Below are 10,734 nucleotides of genomic sequence, written 5' to 3'. Positions count from 1 at the left end.
TCTTTGGTTCAGAGGTAAACAACCCAAAATAACCATTGATTTTCTGGTTCATTAAGAAATGTAATCTTAGATATGTTTTTGGTTCTTAAGTCAATTAGAGCATGCCAATTTCAAGTTAATCTTTCAAAAGAAATATATATTTCTGAATATTTAGGCAAGTTAGCTGGCTAACTCATTGATTCTGCTTTGTATCAGAAACCCCTCGGGCTTCTGAATGTGTACGAGGGAAGGCGAGTGTCAAAACAAAAATGGCTACAGATCAATGTGCAATGCATTGTAATTTATGTGTGATGCAACAAGCCCCTTGTAAAGTATTTATTTCAATACTCTGTTAACCCTAATGACTGTTGAATCCTGCATTGTTAAGCTTAAATACTTTCTCTGTCTGTATCTGTTTATATTCTTACAGGAGAGGCCCCAACCCAGGCCCAGACAACGAGCACAGTTCCACAGCATCAAGACTACCTTTGCGTGGGAGTTACCCATGCCCTCAATGTGAGAAGAGTTTCAGTTCCTCAACTAACCTAAAGAATCATCAAAGAGTACACTGGAGAGAAACCTTTCGACTGCTGCAACATGTGGGAAGAGTTTCAGTGAGAAAGTAAACCTTAAGAGACATGAGAGAGTACATAGTGGAGAAAAGCCTTACCACTGTACCACATGTGGGAAGAACTTCAATCATTCAGGAAGCCTTAAGCAACATCTGCGAATACATACAGGGGAGAAACCTTACCACTGCTCTCTTTGCGGAAGAGTTTCAGTCGGGCAGGAGACCTGAAGACTCATCAGAGATCCCACAGTGAAGAGAAGCCTTACCACTGCTCTCTTTGTGGGAAGAGTTTCAATCAGCCAGGAAACCTAAAAAGTCATCAGCGAATACACATTGGAGAGAAGCCTGCCTGTGCTTTAAATTTGATTGTCAAAGAGGAGGAGGATGAGAAGGAAATCGATGAGAAGGAAAAGAGAGAGATGTTGAGGAAGAAAATAGCCGTGTAATTGACCTCGGTACATCAAGACTTCCTGGTCGTGGGAGTTACCCCTGTCCTCAATGTGGAAAGAGTTTCAGTTCTTCAGGTAATCTAAAAAATCATGAGAGAGTACATACTGGAGAGAAACCGTTCCACTGTGCCACATGTGGGAAGAGTTTCAGTGAAAAAGTCAACCTCACGAGACACGAGAGGGTACACAGTGGAGAGAAGCCTTACCACTGCACCCAATGCGGAAGAGTTTCAATCATTCTGGAAGCCTTAAGGAACATCAAAGAGTACACACAGGGGAGAAGCCTTACCACTGCTCTCTTTGTTGGAAGAGTTTCAGTCAGCCAGAAATCTTAAGAAACACCAGAGAATACATACAGGGGAGAAGCCTTACCACTGCTCTCTGTGCGGAAAGAATTTTCGTTTCGCAGGAGACCTAAAGAATCATCAGAGATCACACAGTGGAGAGAAGCCTTACCAGTGCTCTCTGTGTGGGAAGGGATTCACTCAGCTAAGAATTCTTAAAAGTCATCAGAGGATACATATTGGAGAGACGCCTGTCTGTGCTTTCAATGTATTTCTCCAGGAGGAGGAGAGTGAGAGGGAAATCAATGTGGAGGAAAAGAGATGTTGAGGAAGAGGAGGACAATAGTGGTGTAGTTGACCCAGATATATCAAGACTACTTGGTCGTGGTCGTTACCCCTGCCCTCAATGTGAGAAGAGTTTCCGTTCCTCAAGTAATCTAAAAATCATCAAAGAGTACACACGGGAGAGAAACCTTTCCATTGCTCCCAATGTGGAGGTGTTTCAGTGAGAAAGTAAACCTTAAGAGACATGAAAGAGTACATAGTGGAGAGAAGCCTTACCACTGCACCACATGTGGGAAGAGTTTCAATCATTCAGGAAGCCTTAAAGAACATCAGAGAATTCATACAGGTGAGAAACCTTACCACTGCTCACTGTGCGGAAATAATTTTCGTTTTGCGGGAGACCTAAAGAATCATCAGAGATCACACAGTGGGGAGAAGCCTTACCACTGCACTCAGTGTGGAGAGAGATTTACTCAGCTAAGAAGTCTAAAAAGGCATGAGAGAATATCCATTGGAGCTAAGCCTGCCTGTGCTTTCAATGTGATTGTCCAAGAGAAGGAAGAGGAGGGAGGAGAGAGAAGTTGAGGAGAGGAGAGTAACTTGAAATAAAAGGTGAAGTGAGGAAACTTAAGCTAACTCAATAGCTATTGAAATTCACACCTTTCCTTGCAATGGCATCTTCTGTGCCAACATGGTCATGGACAGCACCATTTAGGGCTATCTTCTTATACTTCTATGAGTGTATTGGAAGTTCACAAATGAACTCAACTTGAATACCACCACCACCTAATGTGCTAGAGAGTGTATTCATCTGACCTTTATTTTGACAGGGAGTCAATACTGAGACCGAGGTCTCTTTTCCAGATGAGGCCTGTATAGCACCACGATACACATTAAACTACCAATTCATATACACATGAATACACAATAAAACACATGCAACTACACATTCGCATGCACGTTAAACTACATGTTATTGTACACAACAATACACGAAAACCAAAACAAACATATTCGGTAACAAGGGCTCATAACAACCGTCTGAAAAGCCCTGAAGGCACTAATTCCTGCATTGCAGATCATTCCACACACAAGGCGCAAGGTAACGAAAGGCTGATCTACTTAAATCTCTAGACACCAAAGGAGGCTGATCTACTTAAACCTCTAGACACCAAAGGAGTCTGATCTACTTAAATCTCTAGACACCAAAGGAGGCTGATCTACTTAAATCTCTAGACACCAAAGGAGGCTGATCTACTTAAATCTCTAGACACCAAAGGAGTCTCCTAAAGTTAATAAATCCTCTTATGGATTGGACCCCTTTTTTTCCCCTCCAATTTTCACCTAAAATGACCCAAATCTAACTGCCTGTAGCTCAGGACCTGAAGCAAGGATATGGATATTCTTGATACTCGCAGGAATGATGGATCATTAACTTATACATTAACTTTCACACATCTAGATGGCCGGGCAGGTTGGGTGTGGAGCCAGCAGACAGCAGGGGTTCAAACTGGAGAATCCAGTTCCTATATTTAAATAGAACAATAACAATTTAATGTATCAAATAAAACTATGCTACATTTGTATCTCTGGCTGTGGTAAGTTTTTGTTGTTGTTATGCGTTCTCCTCAAATAGCATGGTATTTTTCCTCTATAATAGCTACTGTAAATTGAACAGTGTAGTAAGATTAACAGTAATTTAAGCTTTCTGCCCATATAAGACATGTCTATGTCCTGGAAAGTATGTCGTTATTTACAATAGTCATGCTAATCAAATTAGCGCACGTTAGCACAACCGTCCCGGTATAGGGACACCAATCCCGTAGAGGTTTTTAACCAAACCTGTGAACGGGTTTGAGGCAGCTGCTCTTTTATAAATAGTATCACCATAATTGAGGACAGGTTGACTGCCAAATCTGTTTCCTGCTGACTGGAGAGAGACTAGATATGTTTTTGTAAAAAAAATTTTTTTTAAAAGCTCATCGTTCTAGTGTTGACCATTGTGACGTCATACATTTCATTGTAAACATAAACATCGGATGGTGAGAACAGAGGATTTTTTACCACCAGCCAATGGGATGACATCACAGAAGCTCTCGTCATTCAAACTTCCTGCCAGTTCATTGTGAACGCTTTAAAATGGGATGACATCACAGAAGCTCTCGTCATTCACACTTCCTGCCAGTTCATTGTGAACGCGTTAACCTATTTTATATCCAGCAAGGTTCTTCTTTCCCCATTGTTTTATATACATTTGTTTTTTTTATTGCTCAAAATAAGTGACCAAACTACAGGGTTTTTAGGAAGGGTTTAGGGAAGGGTTTAGGGAAGGGATTAACATGTCTAAACTGCTGAAGGTTTCCAAAAAGCACAGTGGTCTCCATCATTGGGTTATGGAAAAAATATGGAACTACCCAGAATTGGCCTGGAGCTGGCCATCTGACCAAACAGAGCAACCGGGCAAGAAGGACCTTGTTCAGGCAGGTGACCAAGAACCCAATGACCACTGACGGAATTCCAGTGTTCCTGGGCTGAGATGGGAGAACCTGCCAGAAGGACAACCGTCTCTACAGAGCACTTTATCTGGACTTTATGGGAGAGTGGCCAGACGGAAGCCACTCCTAAGAAAAAGGCACATGACAGCAGGCCTGGAGTTTGCAAAAAGGCACGTTAAAAGACTCATGAGAGCATAAGGCAAAAATATTCTGTGGTCTGACGAGACAAACATTTAACTATTTGGCCTGAATGCAAAGCTCTATGTCTGAAGGGGAAAGAAACAGGAACAGTTCATCATCCGTCAAACACTATCCCTACCATGAAGCATGGTGGTGGCAGCGTGATGCTTTTCAGTGGCAGATACTGGGAAGCATGGTGGTGGCAGCGTACTGCTTTACAGTGGCAGGTACTGGGAAGACTGATAAGGATATAGGGAACAATGAATGAAACCAAATTAGGGCTGAACCCATTTTTAGTCTACTGGTCGATTGTTTGGTCGATAGGTTGTTGGTCGACCGAGATTTCTTTAGGTGTACAGTCACAAATATATATTTATGTGTATATGTATGTATATATATTGACACGGTGCTAAAACATAATGTTCAGTACGCTGTTGAATTTGGCGCCATTTCCTAGACCATGTTGCTATGTGCATAACAGCAAAGTTAACCCTCGTATTGGTGTTGTTTACACTATTCCCAACAGGCAGAAGAATTATATTGTAATCTTAAAACAGCCTCTGTTTGTCACGCATAATATGCACGCAGCTCTGGCTCCTATACCCTCCTTCTTTCTCTTGATCTCGTGCATCTTTGTTGTCATTGTCGCGATCGTCATTATAATAACGTCATTGTCATTCGTAGGCTTCTTTATCATAGTACTCGTCGATAACCACCATCGGGCTGTAGGCTTAAGAGCGCGTCCTGTTTTAGTCTTAATACTGTAACGTCGCTCGACTGTGTCAATCAATCGTTTGTTCGTTTTCTTTCGTGTCATCGCACAGCACGCGAGTCATTCATGCAATCAAGCGTTTTAGTTTTAACATCAAAGAACAAAGGGAGTTTTGGGTAATTAGCCAAAACAATAAATAAACCGACTGAACAATAAATAAATAAACCGCAATTCACAAATCCATGCAACTGTTTTACTCTTTGCTGTAAATAAAGGATTTATATATATTTTTTATTTTACAAAAACAATGAATGTAGTGTTGTTTACGGTGTTCCAAACATGTTTCAATGGTTGAGGGAGCAGGGGGATGTTTTTCCTAAACAAATGAAGTGTTTTGGGTCAGAGAAACAAGTAAGAAACACAATGGGTGTAATTATGGTGCAGCTTCAGCACGGACAGCAGAGATAAACACTGTGGTGTGGGGCCTGTTCACTGCAGTAGGGAAGAGAGAGACAACAGAGATGAACACTGTGGTGTGGGGCCTGTTCACTGTAGTAGGGAGGAGAGAGACAGAGATAAACACTGTGGTGTGGGGCCTGTTCACTGTAGTAGGGAGGAGAGAGAGACAGAGATAAACACTGTGGTGTGGGGCCTGTTCACTGCAGTAGGGAGTGAGAGAGACAGAGATAAACACTGTGGTGTGGGGCCTGTTCACTGTAGTAGGGAGGAGAGAGAGACAGAGATAAACACTGTGGTGTGGGGCCTGTTCACTGTAGTAGGGAGGAGAGAGAGACAGAGATGAACACTGTGGTGTGGGGCCTGTTCACTGTAGTAGGGAGGAGAGAGAGACAGAGATAAACACTGTGGTGTGGGGCCTGTTCACTGTAGTAGGGAGGAGAGAGAGACAGAGATGAACACTGTGGTGTGGGGCCTGTTCACTGTAGTAGGGAGGAGAGAGAGACAGAGATGAACACAGTGGTGTGGGGCCTGTTCACTGCAGTAGGGAGGAGAGAGAGACAGAGATGAACACTGTGGTGTGGGGCCTGTTCACTGCAGTAGGGAGGAGAGAGAGACAGAGATAAACACTGTGGTGTGGGGCCTGTTCACTGTAGTAGGGAGGAGAGAGAGACAGAGATGAACACTGTGGTGTGGGGCCTGTTCACTGCAGTAGGGAGGAGAGAGAGACAGAGATGAACACTGTGGTGTGGGGGCTGTTCACTGCATTAGGGAGGAGAGAGAGACAGAGATAAACACTGTGGTGTGGGGCCTGTTCACTGCAGTAGGGAGGAGAGAGAGACAGAGATAAACACTGTGGTGTGGGGCCTGTTCACTGTAGTAGGGAGGAGAGAGAGACAGAGATGAACACTGTGGTGTGGGGCCTGTTCACTGCAGTAGGGAGGAGAGAGAGACAGAGATGAACACTGTGGTGTGGGGCCTGTTCACTGCAGTAGGGAGGAGAGAGAGACAGAGATAAACACTGTGGTGTGGGGCCTGTTCACTGTAGTAGGGAGGAGAGAGAGACAGAGATGAACACTGTGGTGTGGGGCCTGTTCACTGCAGTAGGGAGGAGAGAGACAGAGATGAACACTGTGGTGTGGGGGCTGTTCACTGCATTAGGGAGGAGAGAGAGACAGAGATAAACACTGTGGTGTGGGGCCTGTTCACTGCAGTAGGGAGGAGAGAGAGACAGAGATAAACACTGTGGTGTGGGGCCTGTTCACTGTAGTAGGGAGGAGAGAGAGACAGAGATGAACACTGTGGTGTGGGGCCTGTTCACTGCAGTAGGGAGGAGAGAGACAACGTGCGCCTGTCACACAGGCACTCGCTTAATTTCTTTTTAACACAGTGTGGGCCATCGGGCTCCCACTTCAGTCATTTGTTTGTCTTATTTATTTCTTCAAATGGTGTGCTTAAGCATCAGACAAGCTCGTGCATATAGTTGATGTTATTCAAACACATGGAAAAATACACGTTTAAACATTTCGACCAATCGATTGGTCAAAAGAAAAAACAGACGACTCTCGGTCGACCAAATTGTACATTTTTTTTGTAGGGAAAAGCTCTAAGCCAAATAAAGGCAAATCCTTGATGAGAACATGCATCAGAGTGCAAACAACCTTAGACTGGTGTGTGACTTTCCAACAGGACAATGACCAAGCATACTGCCAAAGCAACCCTGGAATGACTTCAGAACAAGAATATGAACGTCCTTGAGTGGTCCAGCTAAAGCCCAGACTTGAATCCCATTGAAAATCTGTGGAAAGACTTGAAGATTGCTGTTCACTACTTCTCCCAACTAACTCAACAGAGCTTGAAAAAAGCTGCAAGAAAGAATGGGAGAAAATCCCCAAATCCAGATGTACAAAGCTGATACAGACATACCCAAGATGACTCAAAGCTGATACAGACATACCCAAGATGACTCAAAGCTGATACAGACATACCCAAGATGACTCAAAGCTGATACAGACATACCCAAGATGACTCAAAGCTGATACAGACATACCCAAGATGACTCAAAGCTGATACAGACATACCCAAAATTACTCAAAGCTGATACAGACATACCCAATATGACTCAAAGCTGATATACACATACCCAAGATGACTCAAAGCTGACACAGATATACCCAAGATGACTCAAAGCTGATGCAGACATACCCAAGATGACTCAAAGCTGATACAGACATACCCAAGATGACTCGAAGCTGAAATACACATACCCAAGATGACTCAAAGCTGAAATACACATACCCAAGATGACTCAAAGCTGATATACACATACCCAAGATGACTCAAAGCTGATACAGACATACCCAAGATGACTCGAAGCTGATACAGACATACCCAAGATGACTCGAAGCTGATACAGACATACCCAAGATGACTCGAAGCTGATACAGACATACCCAAGATGACTCGAAGCTGATACAGACATACCCAAGATGACTCAAAGCTGTAATCACAGCCAAAGGTGCTTCTACAAAAGTATTTACTCAAGGGTGTTATTGACTCAAGGGTGTGAACACTTATGTAAATGAGTTATTTCTGTAACTTAATTTTCAATAAAAATAAAAAAAATCGCAAAACATTTCTATAAACACGTTTTCACTTTGTCATTATGGTGTATTGGTGTGTAGATGAGGTAAAAAATATTCACATTTTAATTTCAGGCTGTAACACAACAAAATGTGTAATTAAGTGCTTTCTGAAGTCTCTGTAGGTGAGAACTGTAACTCAGACAGGATCACCTTCTCAGTGGGAGGGTCAGTTTATTCATGTTAATTGACTCCGGGTCCACGAGTAACATTGTAGATGAGAACACATGGGAAATCACGAGTAACATTGTAGATGAGAACACATGGGAAATCACGAGTAACATTGTAGTTGAGAGCACATGGCAAATCACGAGTAACATTGTAGATGAGAGCACATGAGAAATCACAAGTAACATAGTAGATGAGAGCACATGGGAAATCATGAGCAACATACAGTGCCTTGCGAAAGTATTCGGCCCCCTTGAACTCTGCGACCTTTTGCCACATTTCAGGCTTCAAACATAAAGATATAAAACTGTATTTTTTTGTGAATCAACAACAAGTGGGACACAATCATGAAGTGGAACGACATTTATTGTATATTTCAAACTTTTTAACAAATCAAAAACTGAAAAATTGGGCGTGCAAAATTATTCAGCCCCTTTACTTTCAGTGCAGCAAACTCTCTCCAGAAGTTCAGTGAGGATCTCTGAATGATCCAATGTTGACCTAAATGACTAATGATGATAAATACAATCCACCTGTGTGTAATCAAGTCTCCGTATAAATGCACCTGCACTGTGATAGTCTCAGAGGTCCGTTAAAAGCGCAGAGAGCATCATGAAAGAACAAGGAACACACCAGGCAGGTCCGAGATACTGTTGTGAAGAAGGAACGACAAAACATCGATTTAATGGAGAGAGGATGGTGTCCACACCCTGAGTGAATCTGGTAGTGTCGGTGCCAATATGGTGAATCTGGTAGTTTTAGTGCCGAAACCGGACGGCGATATAAGACTGTGTCAGGACATGAGACGAGAGAACACAGCAGTCATACGTGGCAGACACCCGATCCTTACAGTGGATGAACTTTAGCAAAGAATGAATGGGTCTACTGTCACATTGAGTAAACTGGATCTAACTGGGGGCTGAAATCATCAACTGGAGCGAACCCCAGACACAACGACGTTTGCAGTGCATGATGGGACATGGAGATATAAAAGACTTTGGAGTTGCATCGGAGAGCGAGAACTTATCAACGCGACGTCGCAACAGCAACTGGCACCGGGGGTTCGGAGAACATATCGGATGACATCATCGTCCGCGCCGCAGACGAAGGAGGGCCGTGACCAGCGGGGCTAAAATGCTGTCCTCAATAGGATGACTGTCCTCTGTAGGTTGACTGTCCTCAATAGGATGACTGTCCTCTGTAGGTTGACTGTCCTCAATAGGCTGACTGTCCTCAATAGGTTGACTGTCCTCAATAGGTTGACTGTCCTCAATAGGTTGACTGTCCTCAATAGGTTGACTGTCCTCAATAGGCTGACTGTCCTCAATAGGTTGACTGTCCTCAGTAGGTTGACTGTCCTCGATAGGCTGACTGTCCTCAATAGGCTGACTGTCCTCAATAGGCTGACTGTCCTCAATAGGCTGACTGTCCTCAATAGGCTGACTGTCCTCAATAGGTTGACTGTCCTCAGTAGGTTGACTGTCCTCAATAGGTTGACTGTCCTCAATAGGCTGACTGTCCTCAGTAGGCTGACTGTCCTCATAGGCTGACTGTCCTCAATAGGCCGACTGTCCCCGATAGGCTGACTGTCCTCAGTAGGCTGACTGTCCTCAGTAGGCTGACTGTCCTCAATAGGCTGACTGTCCTCAATAGGCTGACTGTCCTCAATAGGTTGACTGTCCTCAATAGGTTGACTGTCCTCAATAGGTTGACTGTCCTCAGTAGGTTGACTGTCCTCAATAGGTTGACTGTCCTCAATAGGCTGACTGTCCTCAGTAGGCTGACTGTCCTCGATAGGCTGACTGTCCTCAATAGGCTGACTGTCCTCGATAGGCTGACTGTCCTCAGTAGGCTGACTGTCCTCAGTAGGCTGACTGTCCTCAATAGGCTGACTGTCCTCAATAGGCTGACTGTCCTCAATAGGTTGACTGTCCTCAATAGGCTGACTGTCCTCAATAGGATGACTGTCCTCAATAGGCTGACTGTCCTCAGTAGGTTGACTGTCCTCAGTAGGCTGACTGTCCTCGATAGGCTGACTGTCCTCGATAGGCTGACTGTCCTCGATAGGCTGACTGTCCTCGATAGGTTGACTGTCCTCGATGGGCTGACTGTCCTCGATAGGTTGACTGTCCTCGATAGGCTGACTGTCCTCGATAGGCTGACTGTCCTCAATAGGTTGACTTTCCTCAATAGGCTGACTGTCCTCGATAGGCTGACTGTCCTCAGTAGGCTGACTGTCCTCAATAGTCTGACTGTCCTCAGTAGGTTGACTGTCCTCAATAGGCTGACTGTCCTCAGTAGGTTGACTGTCCTCAATAGGCTGACTGTCCTCAATAGGTTGACTGTCCTCAATAGGCTGACTGTCCTCGATAGGTTGACTGTCCTCAATAGGTTGACTGTCCTCAATAGGCTGACTGTCCTCAATAGGCTGACTGTCCTCAATAGGCAGACTGTCCTCAGTAGGTTGACTGTCCTCAATAGGCTGACTGTCCTCACAGGTTGACTGTCCTCAA

The 10,734-nt window shown here is 44.1% G+C and overlaps 1 protein-coding gene across 1 annotated transcript; it reads left to right on the top strand.

The window, feature by feature from the left end:
* The first annotated feature begins 262 nt into the window (after positions 1 to 262).
* LOC135538298 (zinc finger protein 135-like) lies at positions 263 to 1,334 on the top strand. The gene is made up of 4 exons (XM_064964204.1): positions 263 to 276; positions 410 to 542; positions 623 to 760; positions 969 to 1,334. Exons 1-4 carry the CDS (start codon positions 263 to 265, stop codon positions 1,332 to 1,334), a joined length of 651 nt encoding a protein of 216 aa, XP_064820276.1.
* Positions 1,335 to 10,734: the final 9,400 nt, after the last annotated feature.

Source organism: Oncorhynchus masou, unplaced genomic scaffold (assembly GCF_036934945.1).
Source record: "Oncorhynchus masou masou isolate Uvic2021 unplaced genomic scaffold, UVic_Omas_1.1 unplaced_scaffold_938, whole genome shotgun sequence".
In the NCBI taxonomy this organism is placed as follows: Eukaryota; Metazoa; Chordata; class Actinopteri; order Salmoniformes; family Salmonidae; genus Oncorhynchus; species Oncorhynchus masou.
The sequence above is the reverse complement of the archived record's forward strand: the minus strand, read 5'-3'. Positions and strand labels throughout refer to the sequence as shown.